The 24,310-nt window shown below is 27.7% G+C and overlaps 1 protein-coding gene across 16 annotated transcripts in view; it reads left to right on the forward strand.

Moving 5' to 3' along the window:
- LOC111675844 overlaps positions 1-11,948 on the forward strand; it is a 73,130-nt gene extending 61,182 nt beyond the window's left edge. For 2 of the 16 annotated variants that reach the window (XM_046951312.1, XM_046951315.1), the window contains 11 exons: positions 373-1,709; positions 1,993-2,345; positions 2,452-2,651; positions 2,723-2,900; positions 3,034-3,042; positions 4,629-4,682; positions 4,814-5,414; positions 7,430-8,405; positions 9,595-9,731; positions 10,566-10,804; positions 11,283-11,948. In XM_046951312.1, the coding sequence (XP_046807268.1) occupies positions 373-1,709; positions 1,993-2,345; positions 2,452-2,651; positions 2,723-2,900; positions 3,034-3,042; positions 4,629-4,682; positions 4,814-5,414; positions 7,430-8,405; positions 9,595-9,731; positions 10,566-10,804; positions 11,283-11,549 (4,351 nt within the window). In that variant the 3' untranslated portion in view covers positions 11,550-11,948. The remainder of the gene's footprint in view (positions 1-372; positions 1,710-1,992; positions 2,346-2,451; positions 2,652-2,722; positions 2,901-3,033; positions 3,043-4,628; positions 4,683-4,813; positions 5,415-7,429; positions 8,406-9,594; positions 9,732-10,565; positions 10,805-11,282) is intronic. The other 14 variants (XM_023436691.2, XM_046951324.1, XM_046951316.1 and 11 more) reach the window with 13 other exon arrangements.
- The last annotated feature ends 12,362 nt before the right edge of the window (positions 11,949-24,310 follow it).

The following is a 24,310-nucleotide window of genomic DNA, read 5'->3' on the forward strand; positions in this document are numbered from 1 at the left end:
CTATTGACCTATTGAGTAGTATATTAACTAATGCTTATTAACTAATTAATTGATTATCTTATTGACTTGCCAATGGCCTAATCTTATAACTCTATACTAGTCTTTTGGCTTATCTATTGACTGTTTACCAACCATAACCTAACTATTCCATTTCAATTATTATGCACCCATAAAAATACTTATGATTTTTTAAATAAAAACAAATCATCAATCAAAGTTTAAACTAAAATTAACAATAAAAAACAACTAAAGTTTTTCTACATAAATTTTTCATTCTATTTATAGATATTAAAACATTATATTTATTCGATAATAAATAAATTACTAACAATTTGTCTCCATTTCTCTCTTATATTTTTTCTATTTTTCCAGACAACAATCACTTTTATCTGACGAACAAGCCAAAGAAGTTGAACAAATACTATCAGCAGCACCCACTGTTGGGGTTGCCGTTGCAGCGGTAGTAGCCACCGCTAAATCACCCACTAGCATTAAGAATCTCATAGAGGAAGTAACGCCACAAACACCATCGCCACCAGCTGAAAGTCACAAACAACAGGAGCAACAACAAAAAGAAATAGAACAGATTGAGAAGGAAATACAACCGGAATCGGAAAAAGACACAAATAATTTAGAGGAACTCATATATAATGATAAACAAGAAAACATTTCAATAAACCAAAAGCAACAGCAACAGCAACAACAACAACAACAGCAGCATATTATCAACAATTCTGTTATAAATATACAAACAACTTCAGTTTCATCACTAGCTGACAAAGATGATGACGATAATGATGTTGAAGATGAGTATAACGACAACGAGGATGATGATGATATTGAAGATGTAGATATTGTTGGGTTTGGCGCCACTTCTGTATGTATTAATTCAACATTTACTAGCACATCCTCTTCGGCATTAGTAGTGGAAAAACAGGAAACAAATACCACAACTACAGCTGTAACAAAAACTGCAACAACAGTTCAAAATGAAACAGCAGCCACAGCTACAAAGCCTGATGACGATGAACCAGAATGGTTGCGTGATGTTTTAGAGGCTCCCAAACGTAGTTTAGAAAATTTATTAATTTCATCATCTGCATCACAACATACTTCTAGGGATAAACATTCCGTTGAATCAACCTCATCGACATCATCCTCCTCATCTTCCTCCATACTTGCCAATGATGTGGTCGTTGTAACCACTGCCTCAAAAGTTGAGACAACCTATGATGAAGCCAACGATAGCACCACTATCTATATAACATCACAATGTGAACAGCAACAACAGCGCCATCATTATTCTCCCGATAAATATAATCAGCAACAGGAAAACTCTTCGCCTACTTCATTTTTGAATCGTACATTCATACAAGATTCCACTGTTAACTCAACATTACATAATAATACAACAACTGGAACAGCAACAGCTGAGTCATTACATGAATCAATTGTTTCGGTTGAATCAACCCAATCGGATGCCACATTTAATCAGACGACAACAATTGACGATAGCATTATATCGAGTAAACACAATTCCACTTACTCATTGGCCGATAACGAGCAGCATTCATCATTGAATACAACAACTGAATTAGATGATTCACAGTTCTATATACCGGAATACCCACCGGTGCGCAGTAAAGAAGTCTATGTCGAATCGGGGGTACATTACTTTGAAGATGGCAATTTTTGGATGGAAGTACCCGGTAAGTTGGAAAAATATATTTAATTAAAAAAATCTTCTGGTTTATGAGAAAATTTCTATTCTTGGTTTTTAAAAAACTTTTCTGAAAATTTTTGTTTTTTTAAGAAACTTTTCTGAAAATTCTTCTAGTTGTAGAAAAATTTCCGAAAATTCTTCTTTTTATAGAAAATTTTTGGAAATTTTTATATATATATTGTAAATTTACCCTTTTTAAAGAACACTTTTATAATTTTCCCTTTTTATTCTTTACTGACATTTAAACTACCTCCCTCCCCTTTTTATAGGTCTCCTAGACTTCGACGACGATGAACTCTCTTATCCACCCATACCGGTTAAGAAAAATCCAAAAGTACGCTTCAGTTCGGGACCAATACAAGTCTTTTCTACATTCTCTGTCAATGACTATGATCGCCGCAATGAAGATGTCGATCCAGTGGCCGCTTCAGCGGAATATGAATTGGAAAAACGTGTTGAGAAAATGCACGTTTTCCCAGTGGAACTTATGAAGGGCCCCGAAGGATTAGGTCTCAGTATTATTGGCATGGGCGTAGGAGCCGATGCTGGTCTTGAGAAATTGGGTATATTCGTGAAAACAATAACAGATAACGGTGCAGCGGCACGCGACGGACGCATACAGGTGAGTTGAAATTTTCAAGTTTTAAGATTTTTGAAGTTCAATGTTTACTCTCAAACAAATGGCGAAAACTAATGAAACTTCAATTAAAACTTAAAAATTTGCTCAGGTCAATGATCAAATCATCGAAGTGGATGGTAAAAGTTTAGTGGGTGTAACACAAGCATATGCAGCCTCAGTGTTGCGCAATACATCTGGTCTAGTCAAATTTCAAATAGGAAGGGAACGAGATCCGGAGAATAGTGAAGTGGCTCAGTTGATACGCTTAAGTTTACAGGCGGATAAGGAAAAGGAAGAAAGATTAAAAAGGTAATAAAAGTTTACTTAATAATTAATTAATATTTTATTTAATTTTTATTTGTTTTTGTTTTTTTATTCAGACAACAAGAGGAGTATCTCAGACGTACTTTAGACTACTCTGAAGATTCTACCCAACCCGTTTCGGCTAATTCTAGTGTTTGCGAGGGACCCACTAGTCCCGTTCAAGTCGAACATCCCATGGAGGTCGAGGCTACACACTCACAAGAGGTAGAGTCTCTTAAGAGACTGCTACAAGAGGTAATTTGGTTACTTTGTTTAAGGAATCTTTAAACATACACATTTTCTAACTCTTATGCTAAATTTAACTTTTCTCTCTTTTTGCTTAACAATTTGTATCATAAATGGACATAACATTTTTTTGGTCCTATAGCATAAAGCGGTAAATGAGTTTTATATTTAAAATCTTAAAATTTTAAGTTTTGACTTGAAAGTTTTGCATGGAAATTAAATTTTGAGTTTTTTTTTTTTGTTAATTTCTGTTGAAAGTTATTGATAAAATCTAGAAGAGAGATTAAGAGTAAATACAAATTAGTTGACAATCACTTAGTTTTCGCATTCACATTAATTTTTGCGGAAACTATACGAAATTTTCTTTTTTTAAATTTTTTTTTGAAATTTCTTGTTTTTCATAGAAAATTTTAAAATTATTCTGTTTTCTATTGAAATTTTCAAAATTTCCTCTTTTTTATAGAAAATTTGTATAAAAAATTTTTGAAAATTTTGCTTTTTATAGAAACAAAAATCAGAAAATTTCTCTTTTTATAGAAAAAAATCAAAAAATTTCAGTTTTTATAGGAAATTTTTGGAAAATTTGTATAAAATACTGGACCTCTGCATGAAACAAATTTATTCTAGAGAACATTTGATCACGGAATGATCACTTAGGTTAGGTTGATTTACTTGGCCATTATCGTGCCTGTTGTACGCAGTTTCCTGGATGTAATTCCTATGAATCTTTCAATCAGTATTTTTCAGGAATATTATTTCCGGAATAACATCACAACTTCGACGAATACCTAACAGTGTTAAAGAAGGTGTTCCATAGTTTCACTGTCCTCTCCACATGCTCTTCATTCGTCTAAATCAGCACGTCCAATTTTGCATAGATGTGCTCTTAATCCTTATTTGTACACTCAGAATATGTACCATCATACTAGCTTTAGTCTTGCTCATTTTTAGGAGATTTCTCGTCTTGCTCTCATTAGGATCATCCCATAGGATCTATGTGGTTATACCCAAAGTGTCATTATTTCAAGTGGTCTTATGGGATTCTTTCACCCATGTTTTTATTTCAGCTTTTGATGGATCGAATGGTCAGGTTAACTGACAAATCGAGAGATCTCCCTTCGCTAATAGATGCGCCCTTTCGTTACGGACTACTTCCGGAAAGTATTCAGTTAAGGCTTTTTTACAATCCACTATAGTCTTAGATTAAACTGTGCCGGTTATTTTAATCCAATTTACGCGTTCCGTTATTGATCGGACTTCTGCCTGAAAACTAGTGTTCTGATTGATAAACGGAGGTATATTTCTGTTTCTTCAAAAAAGAACCGAGGCACTTTTTGTCGCCTAATTTAGTGGCATTCGTATAAGAACGGATTCCTACTGGTATTTATCTTATTTTCTGCTGAACGTAAACATTCCACCTGGGAATGTGTCCAATGTGCAATGATGACTTGTTCTATAGCCACTTCTGACTAGTTCGCCTTAAGTAAGGAGCCGTTCGGCTGTAAGCGCCAACTCATATCTTAAATATGTTTAAATGGGTGGAATATCTCAAGTAGCATACATGGCACTTCTTATACCCAAGCAGCATGTACGCCAAACTCCCTGTAGTAGTTAGATATTACACTTTTTGTCAAAAGCAGTCCATTGAAATCTTTTAATTTATATAATATTTATAATTTTTGCACGTTTTATTATTTTAATTTATTTTATTTTAATTTCAATTATATTTTATTTTAGAGCGAAATGAGTTGCCTTTTAAAGGACGACTTAATAGACACCCTTAAACGTAAGGTGGGTTATTAAATTATTTTTATTTTCTTTTTTTTTTTTTGTCATAATTCAATTTTATTTGAATTAGTACATACATTTGTGTTCTTTTTTAAAATTCATTACTATAATATAACAATATTTTCTACATTTAGCTCGTCAAACTTGAAACAACGGGCAATGAAAATGAACTGCTTAGCGAACGTTTGCGACAAAGCGAACGTGAACTGGTAAATATTAAAAAAGAGGCTGCTAATCTACAAAACATGCTGCAACAATCGCAGGCCCAGTACATGGCCCTCGATAAGAAATACAATAAAGCCAAACGTTTGGTACGCGAGTATCAACAACGTGAGGTAGACATGTGCCATCGTGAGGAATTCTATCAGCAGTTGCTGCAAGAAAAAGACACGGAATACAATGCTTTGGTGAAAAAACTTAAGGATCGTGTTATTAATTTAGAACATGAACTACAGGAGACACAACGTAAGGGTGGCTTTCCAGTCGGTTTACCCTATGACAGTGCCACTCTTAAGTTAACGCCCCAGATGATGCGTAAAGCACCGCCAAAACCTTTATTCCAGAAATTGGAAACTGAATTATCAGATACTGAAATATCGGATTTATCACCTGACGGCGAGGGTGTTAAGACTGCAACGGTGGAACGTAAGAATCCAGTTAAAGATGAATTAGATGCAGCGGTGCCACAACATGAATTACTGGATAATTCGGCAAATAAAACGAAAATTGATTTGGGTAAGTAAGATATGATTTGTGTGCGTGTGTGTGTTGAGTTTTCTTTTCCTATATTGAATTTGAATTCTTGTTTCTTTTTCGACTACCTTTGCTTTGCATTTTTAAACTTTTTAATTGTAATTTGAGACAAATGGGGAGGGGAAAGGAAGCAAACAAGTGGTGAATATAGCACTTTTGGAAAGTTTTCTTTAAAAAAGAGAATTTTTCAAAAATTCTCTGTAACTGAGAGGAATATTTTGAAAACTATCTATAAAAAGGAGAGTTTTTCGAAAACTTTCTATAAAATCGAAAATTTTCAAAATTTAAAAAAAATTTTAAAAATTTAAATTTTTGAAAATATTCTATAAAAAATTTTACGAAAACTTTTTATAAAAAAGAGAATAATTCCAAAATTTTTTGTAAAAAATATAATTTTTCGAAAATGTTTTATAAAAAATAGAATATTTTAAAAATTTTATATAAAAAGCGAGTATTTCGAAAATTTTATTTAAAAATTTTAATTTTTCGAATATTTTATAATAATTTTATTATAAAGGGACTATTTCAATAATTTTCTTTAAAAAAGTAAATTTTTCAAAACTTTTCTGTAGGAAAGATATTTTTTCGAAAACTTTACATTAAAAAAGAGAATATTTTGAAAATTTTCTTAAAAAAGAGAAGTTTTCAAAATTTTCTATATAAAAGAAAGTATTTCGAAAATTTTCTATAAAAAAGATTTTTTTTTTTAAATTTTCTATAAGTGAACTTTTTGATACCTTTCCATTTAGAAAAAACATTTTTCTGTAAAAAAGAGAATTTTCAAAATTTTTGCATAAAAAAGTGAACTTTTCCTAAAAAAAAAGTTTTCGAAAACTTTCAATAAAATCGAATTGTTTTAAAAAAAGTGAATTTTTCGAAAATTTTCTATAATAAAGAGTCTATTTCGAAAATTGTACATAAAAAAGTAAAGTATTATTAAAAATTATGTTTTTCGAAAACTTTACATTTTTTTCGAAAACTTTACATTTTTTTCGAAAATGTTCTATAAAAAAGATAATTTTTCAAAAATTTTCTATAAAAATACGTTTTTTTTTTAACTTTTTATAAAAAATATTTTCGTTTTCAAAAGTTTTCTTTAAAAATATAAAATTTCAAAAAAAAAAAAAATTATAAAAAAATATAAATTAAAATTATAATTGTTAAAAACTATAATAAAATTATAATTTTCTTAAACTTAAATTATTTTTAAAATCATCACATGTTTGTTGTTCTCTCTCTCTCTTTTGACATTCCCTTGTATTAAAAAATTTTGCACCAGTTACTTCTGTGTTCATTTCCTAAGCACCTTTTCTTGTATTAAGCACCGCTTTGTATTTTTACTAAATCCTTTTTTATATTAAAAAAAACTACACAAATTCCTTAAAAAAATATTTAATTTTCTTTCAAAAAATCCAAAAATTTTTTTTCTTTTACGTTAAATATTCTGTGTTTATTTCTTTTCGTTTTCTTTGTAAAAAAAAAACGTAACCACAAAAATCTTAAGAAATTGTAATTTTTTTATTTTATTTTTCTTTTTTTATGTAAAAAAACAAACAAAAACTCATTTATTTTTCAAAAACAACTATTTCTATTTAAAAACTAAATATATTTATGCGCTGCTGTTGTGCTCTGTAAATGTTGTTCGAAAATGTTTCTAAATAAAAAACTTGTGTCATGTATACTGTCTGCTGTCCAAACAAAAAAACATAAATTTTAAATAAATTTACGTTAATTGTTTTTGTAAATCATAAATGCCAAATATAAAAAAATCTATAAAAACGAAAACTCAAAACAATCATCATCAAAAACAATCTCATCAACTTTTAAAATACTTGCCACGCCTACTTTTTTTAACATTAAAAAAAACAAAATTTATACAAAAATTCGAAATTGCTGTTGCTACTTGAAAATTAAATTTTAACCAATATACTCCATCTACACTTACTCGCATTACGTTAACCAAAAAAAAATCATAAAAACAAATAAACTAAAATTAGCTTCCCGTGGTGGTCTAGCAAATCGTCAATTGCCATCGGTTAATAATTCCAATACTAGTTCGAGTGCCTCGAATGCCACTACAGCGGTCACCATAGCAGCTGCCAATAGCACTAACAATTTATCTAAACGCACTTTAAGCAACAGTAGCTCTGATTGTGCTCTCGATGATAGTGAGGATGAGACTGCTGCTGCTCCAGCTACTGCTGGCTTAATGCTTAATAATATTCATCATAATCATCACAATTCCACGTCAACACATGAACTTAATATTTTAAATGGTTTGCATCAACTTCAACAACAGCAACAACAACACCAACATCTACAACAACAACACAACAATATCATTAGTAATGGCCATCACAACAATAGTAACAATATTTTAAATAATAGTAACAGTAACAATAACAGTAATAGCAATAACATTTGTAATAATAGTAGTAACGGTGGCGGCGTTAGTAGTGTTGGAGTAGGAGTAGTCGTCGGTGGTATTAGTAATAATACTAGTAACACTGGTATTATTGCCGGTACAACAACCGCCATTTTACTTAATTCCACATCATCCTCATCATCAGCAACATCATCATCAGTTAATACTAGAGAACAGCAAATTAATCAATTGTATGCTCAAGTTCATAAGGATCATAAGAGTTCTGCATCATCTGCTTCACATACCGGCTTGCCGGCATTATTTAAAAATACTCTGGGCTCACCCGGCGGTATTGAAACGTCGTCTAGTCCTAATGATTTTCATCGTGGTGGCATGACCACATTCGGTACTAGCAGCCGTGATCTCAATAGTTCATATGATTCCATTCTAGGATCGAACGATAAACTATCGGAAAACGAACAATCATCGGAGAATTGGATGTATCCGAGTCGACGACGTGTCGGTCCAACGGGAGCAATAATAAGTGGCAAATTGCCACCGACATCATTTACGGAACAATTAAATCAAGCATTAACGGAGAGAGAAAGGTAAGAATTTGAAATTTAAATTTTTTTTGTGTAAGTTATAAAATTTTATTTATTTTTGCAAAAACAAAAAAATTTACAAAATTTTCTACACAAAGAAAACATTTTCTATAGAAAGGAAATTTTCGTATATTTTTAATAAAAACTAAAATTTCAATAAAAACATCAAATTTTAGACAATTTTTAATAAAAACACATATTTTCCAAAAAAAAAATATTGAAAAAAGAGAAATTTCCCAAAAAAATTTTTTAAGTAAAATTAAAAAAGTGAAAATATTCTTACGAAGTGAATCTCCTATCGCCAATAGAATTGCAAATTTTGTTCCCTTGAACAATTTATTCACAATAGTTGATTTTGTATTTAACAGCTGTTCAATGTTTACAAAATTCCATCAACAATTTTCACAACAGGGGAATTTTTTCACGACAAAAAAGTTGGGGAACAAAAAAAGTGAAAAGGAAACATATTTCACGTGAAATGATGATTGACGACAGGTGTGATAATTTTCAAAAAAAGCGAAATTATCCGAAAAAAGTTATTTTTTCTATAAAGATATAAATTTTTTCAAAATTTTCTATAAAAAGAAAAAAATTTTTTAAATTTTTTCCATAAAGAGAAAAAAAATCCTAAAAAAAAGAATTTTTTTTTGGTATTTTTTTCTCTTTAAAGATAATTTTTTTAAAAAATTTCTAAAAAAAGACAAATTTTCCGAAAATTTTCTATAAAAAGACAAATTTTCCGAAAATTTTCTACAAAAAGAGAAATTTTCTGAACATTTTCTATAAAAAGAGAAACAATTTCTATAAGAAAATAAATTTTCGAAAATGTTCTACAAAAACAGATTTTTTCCAAAATTTTCTATAAAAAGAAAACATTTCCAAAAGTTTTCTTCAAAAAGAGAAAATTTTCGAAAATTTTTAGAAAATTGATAATTTTTCGGAAAATTTTCTATAAAAAGAGAAATTTTTAAAAAATTTCTTCAAAAAGAGAATTTTTTTTTTAATTTTTTTATAAAAAAAGGAAAATTTCCCAAAAATTTCTATAAAAAAAAGAAATTGTCTCAAAAATGTGAAATTCCAAAAAGTTTTCTCAAATATTTTCTATGAAAACTTTTCAATAAAAATGAATTGTTATTAATTTAAAATTCTCTTTTAAATAAATTCATTTTACATTCTTCTTTCTTAATTACAGACGTCTGGGTGATGGCTCATCACGACATTCCAGCGATGATTATACCGAAATAAATAAATCACAATCAGTGGCAGCTATAAACTGTAAAACTTTAATAAATGAAATACGACAAGCTGTAAATGAGGCTCAACCAAAAGGTGACACAACACATTAATTAAATAATTTAAATAAAATAAAAATCACTTTAATTAAAAAAAATATAAATCTTAAAAGAAATCACAACAACCTAAAAAAATAAATCCCACTAGTAGTTTATGAAAACATTATTGAAAATTCCCCTAAACAATCATCTAAAAAAACTAACAAAATTCTAAAAAAACATTTTATTTTTTTAATAATAATTATTATTTTGATTTGTTACTAAAATTAAAACAAAAAACATTAAACAAAATTTTATTGGTGTTGTTGTAATTTGTAATAATAATAATAATAATGCCTGCAAAAAGAAAAATGTTTGAAGGAAAAAAACATTACTTTATATTTAATCGAACAAAATAAGTTGTGTTTTTTTTTCTGTTTGTTAAATTTTTGTTAATATTTTATTTTAATTAATGTTGTTATTTTTAAAATATATATTTATTATATACTACATAATCAAATATACATAACTATATAATCATTATTAATTATCAATATACATTGTATATTATTAGTATTACTTAGCCATATTTTTTATATCAAAAGAAAAACATATAAAAATACAAAGGTGTGAGTGATGTGTAACAATTTATATAAATATCTTTCTTTCTGTCTTTCTCTATTTTATGGTCTTTTTCTTTTCTTATTTTCTCTTCTTTGTTGTATATTTTTCTTTAACATGCTTGCCTTTAAAACAAAATTTGAAATCAAAAACAATAACAATAACTAAATGATATTCTGGTAACTCTTAACTAACAAAATTTACCTTTGGATTGATAACATTTTTATAATGCATTAACTTGATTATTGCGTAATTATTTTGTGTAATGAAGTTAAACAAGTTATTCCTCAATCTTTATCTCCGCCTGGTACAGTACCATGGCAACAGCAAACTTCGTCTCATAGCAATGGTCCTCCCTCACCAACAAGTATGTCTTCGGGTTGTTCTTCACCCGGTTATTCTCCTAGCAGGGGTTTAGATTTATCGGGTTCAAGTTCGAGTTTTTCGGAACGTAAGGCAGCGGCTTATAATTATAAAGGAGGACCAGTTCATGAATGGACCAAAGAGCAGGTTAGTTAAAACATTTTGGGAGACATTTTCGATAAAAACAAAACTAGAACTGAACTAGAACTGAACTAGAACTGAGCTAGAACTGAACTAGAACTGAACTAGAACTGAACTAGAACTGAACTAGAACTGAACTAGAACTGAACTAGAACTGAACTAGAACTGAACTAGAACTGAACTAGAACTGAACTAGAACTGAACTAGAACTGAACTAGAACTGAACTGAACTAGAACTGAACTAGAACTGAACTAGAACTGAACTAGAACTGAACTAGAACTGAACTAGAACTGAACTAGAACTGAACTAGAACTGAACTAGAACTGAACTAGAACTGAACTGAACTGAACTGAACTAGAACTGAACTAGAACTGAACTAGAACTGAACTAGAACTGAACTAGAACTAAACTCGAACTAAACTAGAACTGAACTAGAATTAAACTGAACGACAATATAAATGAATGAAATCTTCTGTCTTCCAGGTTGGTCATTGGCTTTTGGGCATTGAAATGGAACGTTATATACCCGTTTTCAAAGAGCACAATGTCGAAGGTGGCGCTTTGTTATCTTTAGATTCGAAAGATTTAAAAACATTGGGCGTTACCGGCGACGATAAGCATCGTTTAAAACGACGACTTAAAGATCTCAAGGCCAGCATTGAAAAGGAACGCAAAGATCAGGAACGTGAGCGACGAGAACGTGAAAAGGCCATACGCAAGGCGGAGAAAAAAGCGGCCAAAAAGAAATAAAATTAATTAATTAAATAAAACTAATTATAAATAATAATAAAAACAAACAAAAAAATATTTTAATTATTTTAAATTAAATTTAAACTAAATTAAATTAGTTTTTAGAAACTCTTAATAATTAAGCTCTACCAAATATAAATTTAAACATATACAAAAAAAGAACATACAAAACAAAACTTAGCGAAAAAACTCAACTTTGTCCAAAAACAAAGAAAAATCAACAACAACAACAACAACAACAGCAAAAGGAAATAATTTAAATAAAATAATTATTTATGTATTAATTTATAAAATTAACAAAAAAATACCACAAACATAGCATTAGTAGTAATTTTAATCTAAACAAAATAGTCTAATGATAAGTTACTTAAATAGAAAACGATTTTCAAAAAACTCAAATTATTGTAATTTTTTAAGGTTTTAATTTGTTCCGTTTTTTTTAATGTACTTTTTTATTTTTAAGCTCTATTGTAAAAATTAATTAATTTTTCTTTTAGTTTAATTTAAAACAAAACAAAAATTGTTACCATTATTTATTTTTTAATTTTTATTATTTTTATTTTATTTTTAAGTGTTATTTTTTTAAAATACATTTTATATATTATTTTATTTTTTTTTTAAATTATTGGTAAATTTTGTTTTGTTTTCTGCTTAACATTTATGTAATTTGTTTAATATATATAAAGATTTTTTTTAACATAAAACTGACTGATTTTGAATTAGTTGTTGTATAGAGAGAAAAAAATATTAAGAAATCCAAAATTAACAATTAAAATAAACAAATATTAAAAAAACTCTAATCATATGTTCATGTATTTATTAAAATTTTTGCAAATTGTATTTAAATGTTTTGTATTTGTAGTATTTTATGTAGACAATGAGAGAACAAACATGTTTATTAGATTTATTATTATTCAATACTATTGTCATTTATGATAAACAACGTGTTTAAAAGAGTTTTATCCAGAAGATTTTAAAGAAATTGAACAACTTTTTCTATGTTTATCTTAATTTCATTTGTATTTTGAAATATGTTATCTATCAAGTGAAAGGTGCAGAAACAAAGGCAACAATCTCCATTTCTGTATTTTTCAATATGAAAAAGAAAAAACTTTATATCCAAAGATATTTATTTCTTCAAAATTCACTTTGAAGTTTCCTGGAAAATGGAAACCAAAGTTTTTAGCTAAGATCATGTATAAAATGGAGATTGCTGCTTTTGTTTCTATATGTCTAATACGTTATAATCATGGACAAATTTGTAATTATTTAAAACTTTTTTGAATTTGTTTAATTTTGTAATAAGAAATATTTTTAGTATAAAACGAGATGGGAGATCACTCCGTATCTCTATACGGAACTGTTTCATATCGTTAGCTAAAATGCTAAATGTTCTGTTAAACATTTAAGTCTGATTTAGTAAAAGCCTGTAACAAATCTGTTTATTTTCAGAATATTATTCATTTTAGCTAACGAACTATTTAGAACGTTGTTCAAAAACTAAAATAATAACACAGGCCAACAACTCTGACGTCAGAATTTCTGAATCACTTTAGGTTTTTGATCGTTTTCTTAAATTATAAAAATCTCGTTTTTTGTCATATTAGAGAAGAAAATACACTAGTGACCTCTATTCTGCATTTCGAATAAGTTTTGGCATTCAATTAGGCAACGGTCGCGAATTGGTATTCCAACGAAAAACGGAATCGTAAGAATGCATTACGATCGTAACTACGTTTTTGTAAGATATTGTTTTAGTGACGGAACTTCAAATCGAACTGCAGAGTATTAAACTTGCCATACGGAGGAAATTTCGATTCGAATTGAAATGCAAAATAGGAGTAAATATTTTATAGCAATATCTCATGCTTAGGCTTGTAATAGATAAATTCTTAACCCAGAAACAAATTTCAAATATAGTTGGCCTGTGTAATCGTTTTTGAATACCACAGTTTATGTGATTTATTTAATTAAATTTCCTATTTATTTTTCATTCGATCTATAGGTCAGCCATGCAGGTTGTACTATAAATAACTCCCATAGGCGTTAAAACGATAGCAGAGCAATTAAATGCATTCATTAGCAGAACGAAAAACAGAAGAAGAAAAAAAGATTTTCAAGATTTAATTTATAAACAACAGAATTAAAGAAACAAAAGTTGTTCGTGGTTGATTGGAAATGGCGATGTATCAAGAAAAGTATATTAATTTTCAACAATTGGCTTTATCTTAAACAATACTGGTATGTAATTAAAACTTTGTTTAATTAAAAGAATTTTTTTATATCTTACACGTATACGGGTCACCGGTGTCCCAAGATTGTTTTCAAATTTTTCACGATTTAGGGTGTTATTTTGAGTTCACAGCAACAGTAATAGATTATTTTCAAAGAAAAGTATGTTATTTTTCTAGAATTTGATATCACTAAATGCTAAAATGGATAATGTCCTGCGTTATCCGTCGAAAACACTTTTTCCATATGTCATCAAAAATTATCAATATACATACGTCAAAATAAAGTGTGTGGTGAAGATATATTCCTGAAAGGTCCAGCGGTTTAGTTTTGTGTGTAAGAGGGTTATTAGACAAGATGCTAAAGAAGAACTTTTCCTTGAAAAAAGACTTTAAAAATACGTGAATGCTTAATTGCATAAAATTTTGCTCCAACAGTTATGTTTATGTTCAAAAAAAAACTATTATAAGAAGACGTTTAAGTTTTAAATATTCTATATAGAAAAATGCTCAGATAACGCTTTTCCAAATTAAAAATAAAAATTCAGCAAAAAAATCATATTTTCGAAGTATAGCAGCGCAAGAACAGTTTTATATAAAAAAACTGCTATATCCTCTTTATATTATAAGTAACTTACAGTTTTTATAAATCTAGAATATTATATCTCAAAAAGATGATTGAGGTGATTGAGAAATTCTAGAACTCTGATTGATATGTTAATTTAATAGGGTTTTCCAATTTGTAAGAAAGATTCTAACTAAATTTCTTATTAGATTATAATAACAGCAAAATCTAACATTTAACTTAAATGTTAAATTAATTTTAACAAACATAGACCATAATTACAATTAAGATGATTCGCTGAGGTAATTATTAAAAACTGTGTTGACGTGAGAACATTTTTGTTTTTGAATTGAGTTACAGCGAAACCTCGCAGAAGTAATGTATTCGTCCTACAACAAGTTTGTTTTTAGAAAAAGTTGTAACTTTTTTCCTGGGTTTACTTTAATCCAATTCAAAGAAATACAAAGGTCTAATTGGATTATTTAAAAACAATATGATCCATTTCCTGCATTACATGGAATCAAATTGGATCAGTCTTTTGAGGAGTACTCTTTTTATGCGTGTGCAAAGTTTTTACAGGGTACAATTTTTTACCCAAAATCCAAAGTGTACTTTTCTAAAGGAATATCCGAATCTTTGTATATTATACTGGGATTTGAGATTTCATGTTCTGAAATTAATAACACACTATTTTTGTCCCTTTTTGAAAGCCTTAAACAATGCAAACACAACATTATCCGACATATCTTCTGTGATTTTCGAGTTATCATCAACTGAAGCATGTTATAACAATTGACAAAAACTGTATTTTTTCGTACATTTCATCTATATTTTACAAAAAGAAAATATATAGACTATATTTTTTTAAAGTTTTTAATCATTTCTTAAATAATCGGCTCCAGTTTCTGAGATATCATCCTTTAAAGTTGACGGACGGACAGACATTATTGAGGCGAATCTAAAAGTGATTTTGAGTCGATAAAAACATCTTTAGATAGATGTGAATCTATGATTTTTGATCGTTTTACTTGCTATATCTCAAATCCTAAATGTGATGGAGAATATTTGAGGTAATATTCGGATTTAGGCTCGCGGCTCATTCCTTTTGAAACGTCTAACTTGGTCTTAAGGTTTCGACTTTTTTTCAAATTTTGTCGTCCTGTGTAATTTGAGATTATATTTCCCTTTCTAGAGGAATTATTTCCTCATAGCTCATTTCTTTTGAAAAGACTTACTCAGTCACAAGGTTTCAATTTTTTTTTAAATTTTGTGGGCCTGTGTAATCTGAGAATATATTTCCCTTCACAGATAAGCAGATGAATACTCTTTTCCCAAAAATAACGATATAAGAAATTTCCACTAAACTTTGTCAAAAATTATTTTCAAAAAGCCAAAAAATTTACAAAAAAAATCACTTTTATTTTCAATTTCTTGTATTATTATTTCAGTTTTCTAAAACTCTCTTATAATTTTCTTAGTTAAATATGCATACTCAAAAACTAAAGTCTGAATATTTTATAAAACAAAATCTTATAAAATTTCTAAAATAAAAATGACTTTAGTTTTTTTAAGAGCAATTTCACCATATGTGCATTATGTTAACTTTAAATAATCATTCTAGAATAGAATACAATTTTAGATGACAATCTAAAAAACGTATTAGAATGATTATAATCTAAGCTTTTCGAAAGCTCGCCTAAATATAGTGCCATTAAAATTTAAAATAACAAAACAAAAAACAAACATAAAAACTTATATATTTTTTTAATTTTTATTATTACAAAGAAAAATTATTTAAATTTGAGTTTAAAAATTCATTCAGTTTGTTGAAGCAAATGAAAAAAATAATAACAACAACAAAAATTTTGTGTATACTAAACCAATAACTGACACCTTAATAGTATTCACAAATTCATTTACATATATAATTATAAAAATGCCTTACCACCATCCCACAAATACTTATAATATTAATAATAATAATATTTATTATAAATATTAATATTATTCACTCTTTATATATGTATTTAGAACCAAAGAAAAACAAACACAAATTTAAATTATTATATTATATATGAAGAAAAAAAAAGTTTTGTCTTAACTCACAATTATGCCTTCAGTAATCAAACTAACCAAATCAATCAACCACTCCAAATAACAAATGGTAGTTTTTTTAAATTACAAGAGCCAACAAAACAAAAATAACACACATCCTTTAAAAACTCAATCAAAAAAAAAAAAATACTTTTTAACAAAAAATACTTAAAATCAAATAAATAAACTTTACACAATCGTGCCTTTTTTCAAATTGTTGCGCCAAATACCACCCGTCCCACAAAATTTAAATTTTTAATATATTCCACGTTATTTATTAAACAAATAATTCATAAAAATAAATAAAAAACTAACAACAATAAATTAAACTTCGGATTTAAAAGGATTTTATTTTTCCAATAATCAGAAAATAAAAATTTTGTACTTAAATCCAAAATAATGGCCTTAGAACTGTATAGATATCAATCGTTATTGTATTTTTTGTTTGTTTTTTATTTAAAAGAAAATATTTTGGCATTTTTTTGAAATAATTTATTTTGAAATTGCAAAATGTGTTGAAATTTTTATTAAGTTTTTGAGAATAAGATTATAATTATATATATTTATAATTTGTTCAATTCACAAACGATGTCGTATTGTTGTAGTGTTGTATGTCATAACAATTTTTTAGATAAATATATAAATGAAACAAAAACAATTCAATAATAAAAAAATTACAACATACTACGATACAACCGTACAACAACGATTGTGAGTTGAACAATTATATTTCTAATATAAAAACTCTGATAAACTTCGTTATAAAATTCCTCACCGTTGTGAGTTTTTTATTACATTTGTAATTTCTACTTTATAGTTATCGAATCATATAAATTATATTTATTCTGAATCCTTATATATAGCGACATCGATTCAGTTGAGTTCTCTATGTTTATTTACAACACTTTTCTAAAGACCTCAAGTATTTATTAGAACAATATCTTTAGGAATTGTATCAGATATGCTTTCGAGAAGATTGTTATTGAAAATCAGAAAAATCAGTTCTTCAGTTAGGTCTATATGGTCTATGACCCTAAATATCTTTGACGTTTAAATCTTTAAGAATTCTCAAGCATTTTATCGAGCAGTTAGCAAAATTTTATTATAAAATAAAGAAAATATAAGAAAATTTCAAAAAACACATGATTTTTACAGAATTTTCAATATAATTCAAAAGCCATAATGTATGTGTATCAAAAGAGAGATATACAAAAGACTTTTCAATTGATATACATACATTATATCGGAAAATTTTGGTAACTAATATGTGTTTTTGGAAATTTTGCTTATTTTATTAATTGAAAAAAGGAAATTTTTAAAGTTTTTATATTTCTGTATAAAATTTATGGAATTTCGGGTCCAGCACTTCGGCCTCGTTTTTTCTATTAAAATTATAAAATACATTTTACTTTAGATGTTTACGAATATGAATACTTCAATAAAGAATTTGCCTAGATTCCCTACCATTAATTTACCAATTTTATTGTCGTGAAATGATTTATTCTGTTAGAAATAGTTTTGAAATAATTTTGAATAATTTTTTGATCAACTTAAATATAACACGTTAACTGTCAATTATTGACAGTTAACGTGTTTCATGTTCGGATGTTAGTTGACACTAAAACCATGTCCTAAATAAGTGATCGAGTAAAAGTGCTTTGATATCGAGCAAAAAGTAAAGACTTTCACTATAAGAATTTTTTTGATTCCATATATATGTATATATCATTTTGAGTTCCTAAATTTCTTTTTGACGCAGGAAGATCTTGTTAACGTTAATATAGGTTGTTCTATTTTATAAGTATATACGTTATTCGAAACTCTTAAGTCCATTATAATTATAAATTCTTTTAAATTATATATCAGATCCGACTCCTAAGCAGCTATCGTTCGTGTTGTAGGCTTCTTTACCTATTGTTTTGTAAATGTATTATCTTCCGACGTACAGAAATTCACTTTCCTTGACGTACAGTTTCCTAGAATTTTTCAATCAGGGTTCCTGAGGAATGTTATATCTAATATAACATTGCTCTCACGATGAACGTGAAAGGAATGCATTTAAATGTACACTACATCTATTGATATTGTAACGATTCTAATAGTTGCGAAAGTATTGGTAGTGTATTCGTTTGAGAAAGTATTAGAGCTTCCTTTTTCATTTTCTGACAACTTATGGATCCCCGCAAAAACAACTATTCTTATCTCAATCCAATCACGTATACCCATTACTGATGTGAAGTAAAATGTAGTCAGGCGAGCCTGGACTTTAAGGCGGTTACGGCAAAACCTTTGGTGTACTTCTTTCTTATTAGATTTTAAAAGATATTGGAACATATATCGGTATAGGTTCCCTGCATATTAATTGTATTAATTAAAGCTATTTGATTTAGAATTGCGGGTAATTTGAACATTTAGAGAGACTAAATGTGTTTGAGAAGATATTTTGAATCGAAATTTTTAATATTGATTTACTTTTGTTTCAGAAACTCTCGGATGCTTAGATAATGTTATAATCCGTGTAAATTCCTGCCTGAAAAAAGAGACACTCCGACTTGGCTTTCTAATCTATATATTTTTGTAGGTCTTTCAATATTAAGATTGACCTATATCGCAATTGACTATATTTATACCCTTCACCACTATAGTGGGAAGGGTATTTACCTTAAAGTATAATAAAAAATTCAGAATCTCTATATATTCGTTAAGCTATCTCCGTCTTTTCGTCCGTCTGTCTTTGTGTCTATGTAAACCTTGTGCACATGCTGCAGGACGCAATGAAAATTAAATTTGTCACATGCTCTACTTTTGAAAATGGCTCAATTCGGTCCATTATTTCGCCCGAATAGGTATTTTGAGCTTATAATTCTGATAAACACTATATTGGTCTAATTAACGGGCATCCTTTCCAAGTGCTCTACAGAAAATGAGTATAAGGTGAAAATTCATTTTAAAACACAAGTATCATCACGAAATTCTTTACAAATTATCAAAGTCACCAAAATTTATACGGATAGGACCCATATAATCCCTCTTTCAAAAAACCACTTTTATGGTAAACAAATTTGAAAAAATTTTGAAATTATGGTAAGGTTTCAAACATATCTACTCGCTGGTGTAGAGTATCATATGGTCAGCCAAACGCGACATTTTAACTTGTTTAATTATAAAATCGAATTCAATTTTCTTAAAACTATATTTTACCAGTTGAATCTGTCAAATTTTATTTATTTAAAAAATAAACTTTTTTTAATTTTTACTGATGAATTACATTTGGTAAATGCAAATAAATTTTTGTTATCATATAAATTGACAAGTACTAGTAAAAAAAATTTACAAAATACTAATAAACATGGTGAGGGAAACATCAGCTCACAGAACATCTTTGCTGAAACAAAAAAGAAATAAACTCTCATTTAACAATTTTGTTTATATTTAATATTAAAACGCATTTTATGTAAAATAGAATAAAAATTTTTGTATTATATTTAATAAGTTATAATTATATGTTAAACATTTTTTGCCAAATATAACAAACATAGACACAGACATTATTACAATAGCACTAAAAACGCAAACATTTGAAATCATAAATAATGAAAAAAAACAACTTTTGTAGAAATATTTAACACTTCTCCCATAAATGATGAATCGATGAATGAATGATTGAAAAAATACAATTGAATCTCATTAAAATTCTTAAAACGAACACGTTACAATTCAACGCATTAATTAAATTACAATATAAAGTAGAATTAAATATAAACATTAAAAATAGTAAATTAAAAAAACTTAACAAACAAACAGAGACTGCACTAGTCAATATTAATTATAAAAGAAAAAACAAAACAAAATTTTCATATTTTATTTAAAAAAAATTTAATTTCTTCACAAAAATCAAGCACTTGTACTAAAAACATAACATTAATGCATCAATTTTGCAAGTTGTACTAAAATAAAATTCAAACAAAAAAAAATTTACTAAAAACAAACTGAAACACAATTTGTAGAAGTTCATCATCTATTTAATTAAAAAAATTAACAATTAATCAATGAGAATAATAAAACTGTAATGCAACATTAATATTTCTTACACATAAATTACACAATAATTAATATAATAATTTATTTAAATTATTCATTAAATAAAAATAAATATAAATATAAAAACAAATACATAGAATTTAATATTAAACTATAGTATGGATGTTATTAACGTGATACTAAATAAATCGGATCTACTAATAAAAAAGTCTTCAAGTTTTATTCTCAATAAAGTGTTTTACGGAATTGTTTGTAATTTAAAAGCTGTTAAATTAAAATCTGTATAATTAATAATTTATACTTTAAAATAAATTAATAAGTATGTATAAATATATATTTATAATTGTTACATTATTTACATTTTTATTTTATTAGTTATTTTCATTGCTATTCATTTAATTGTATACAATCAAACCTTATTTATTTACTATTTTCAATTTCAATTTAAATAATTTTCACTATTAACTTTTAGCATTGTCAAAGAAAATGTTATATCAACATTGTATAACCAATTTATTGCAACAAAATAAATTGAAGGCATTGATGTTATTTAACATTAGGTAAGAGTTTTTGTAAAGTGGCTTCATTTATATAAATGAAGGGAATTTTAGAAAATTTTATATTTATAAACCAAATATAAACTAACCCATAACGACAAGGCTGTAGAACTATACTATAGACTAGATTCTGGAGTAGTCTATAGTCTAGTCTATAGTTTGTGTATAGTCAAGTATATAGCAGTCTATAGTCTGCTCTATAGTCTAGTATATAGATTAGTATATAGTAAAGTCCATAGTCTAGCCTATAGTCTAGTCTATAGCCTAGTCTATAGTCCAGTCTAGTCTATAGTCTAGTTTATAGTCTAGTCTATAGTCTAGTCTATAGTCTAGTCTATAGTCTAGTCTATAGTCTAGTCTATAGTCTAGTCTATAGTCTAGTCTATAGTCTAGTCTATAGTCTAGTCTATAGTCTAGCCTATAGTCTAGCCTATAGTCTAGTCTATAGTCTAGTCTATAGTCTAGTCTATAGTCTAGTCGATAGTCTGGTCTATAGTCTGGTCTATAGTCTGGTCTAGTATAGGTTAGTCTATAGTCTAGTCTTTATCTTTTCTTATCTCTCTTTTAAATTTTTGATAAATTATCATTTTATAGAAATTTTCCATGAAATATTTTTTGCAAAATGTTCTAAAACAAATTTGCTTATTATAAAAAAATGTCAATAAATATTAAAAATTGTGCGAAATTTCTATAAATTTTTAACGGTGTAATAAATAATATGATTTCTTTGATTTATGACGCTTTCTCTTCATTCACCTTTAATTGTTTTCACTTGAAAGGGACTACAATATCCTTGTTAAACTGTCAACAATTCTAAGTAATCTTTGCATTTGAACAACTTTATAAATTGTTTGCAATTTCTAGGTAAAATACGAACGGTTGACATGAACAACAAAATAATCCAGATTAAAACCTGCATAACTAACAGAATACGCTGGTCCGTCCATTCATTCACAGCAGTACAAAAAACTACAATGGAATGATGAATTGCAAAAAAAATTGCAATTTACAAAATCGCTGCATTTCCAACATGGATTAACAAATTTCTAGAGAATCCATCTTATCAGCTGTGAGTGTGTAACACAAAACATTTCATAATAATGATGATTGGTCAACAACATCCATTTGCTCATGCAAAGGAAAAAACCATGCAAATTATTAAATACATTTCTTATCAGGATGTTTGGAACTACACCGACTACGACAAGCAAGGGCTTACAAAAGAATTACTTCAAACACCTTTAGTACAGGTAAGAGAGTTTGATATACACTAATGTTTTTGTTGTTTACACTGGCATGCTTTTTAAATGTGACATGAAACAATGTGGAAAGTGTTTAGTAACAGCTACATGAGTTGTAGGTATAGTAAAAATCTTTTGTTTGGTAAAATTCCATTCATTAGTTCTCGTTAAAACTATGAAACCCTTAATGGAAATTTCCAATACACTCAAGCGATTTTAATATGACTATGGAAATTTACCGCATAAAAAAATGTATTCCGAAACAGTGTTCGAAAAGTGGAAACATTGTGGAAATTCTTGTTTTTATTTTATTTTTTTTTTGTTGAGTGACCATTTACACTCATTTGAGAGATTTACTAAAAGAAGTGAGTTAAAAAGAATCCAAGGGCATGAAGTTTTCGGTAAAAAAAATATGTCAATTGTTCAGCGTTTAACTAATTTAAATTGTTTAACTATAAATAACTCAAACAAAGTTCTAGAATAGTTATTATATGTATAAAAATTACAACTTACTTAAGATTTAAATTAAATCATTTACAACTGACAATTGCATTAAGAATTTTTATTAGATTAAATGTAATCAAATTTTTTCTAAATAAGATCATAGAATTATTAAATTATATTATAATAATGCAGTGTTTTGATTAATGATATTATCACGCAAACAATAGCGTATTATTCCCACCAATTAAATAGAATCTCCAAAACTACAATAAGACACATTCCTAAAAATTTTGTTTTTTTATAGAAAATTTTCCATAAATATTCATTTTATACAAAGAACTTTATAACTAGGCTATAGATCTGTCTATAGAATAGACTATAGATCAGTCTATAAACCAGCCTATAGGTTAGGATATAGATTAGTCTATAAACTAGGCTATGGATCAGTCTATATACTAGGTTATATTTAGACCTATAGATCAGTCTATTGACTAAGCTATGTTTTAGTCTATTTCCTAGTCTTTAGATCATAGAATATATTCTAGTCTTTAGACTAGGCTGTAGATCAGTCTATGAATCACTCCATAGTCTAGGCTATAGATCAGTCAACAAATACAATACTTGAACTTTGAATCAGTATACTGACTATGCTATAGATCAGCGTATATTCTAGTTCTTAGACTAGGCTGTACATCAGTCTATAGATCACTCCATAGCCTAGGCTAAAGATCAGTCAACAAATACAATACTTGAACCTTGAATTAGTATATTGATTATGCTGTAGATCAGTGTATATTCTAGTCTTTAGACTAGGCTGCTGATCAGTCTATAGATCACTTTATAGTCTAGGCTATTGATCAGTCAACAAATACAATACCTCAACCCAATCAAGTCTAGCTAACTAAAACTATAACCAGACATGTTTTCTTTTGATTTCCTTAAACTGCTAAAACAGCGAAAAATCGAATAAAATCATACGTTTTAATTTTATAGACTGCGTTTTTTATTAATCTCATGCCCTAGTAACTGCACGAATTACAATTAAACCCTTTTAAAACTGATAATTTCAAAACAAACAATTCGAAAGGTAAACAACAATTTCAACTTGTTTACTATTTGCTCAGTCAGTATGACTGGGGGTCTGATTGAAAAATTGAAAACAAAATATGGAAAATTTCTAACAAAAACCTTCCATAATAAGAAAAAATGTGCAACAGAATTCTAAATTTAGTTTTAAATTCACATGCAATTCTTCTTATCAATTCAGACATTTTACAATTTTCTGATGCAATAAAAATACGAAAACGTGGTTGAAAAAATCATCATTTTATTTGATTTGGAAATGCTAGTAAAAGTTTCGTAATGCAATAAAGCGAATAAATTTTTTTATAATTTTTAATAAAATTTTCAAAAATAATTCTTATTGAATATATAAACTTAAATAAAAATTGACATCCTTTTGTATAAATTTGTTCATTCAAACAACATCCTTTTTTATAAACTGCCTAATTATTGTAGTTCTCTTCTGGTAGATATCTTTGAAATTAAGCAAGCTGCTAATTGGCAACAATCTATAGATCTAGGCTGT

This window comes from Lucilia cuprina, chromosome 5 (assembly GCF_022045245.1).
Source record: "Lucilia cuprina isolate Lc7/37 chromosome 5, ASM2204524v1, whole genome shotgun sequence".
NCBI lineage: Eukaryota > Metazoa > Arthropoda > Insecta > Diptera > Calliphoridae > Lucilia > Lucilia cuprina.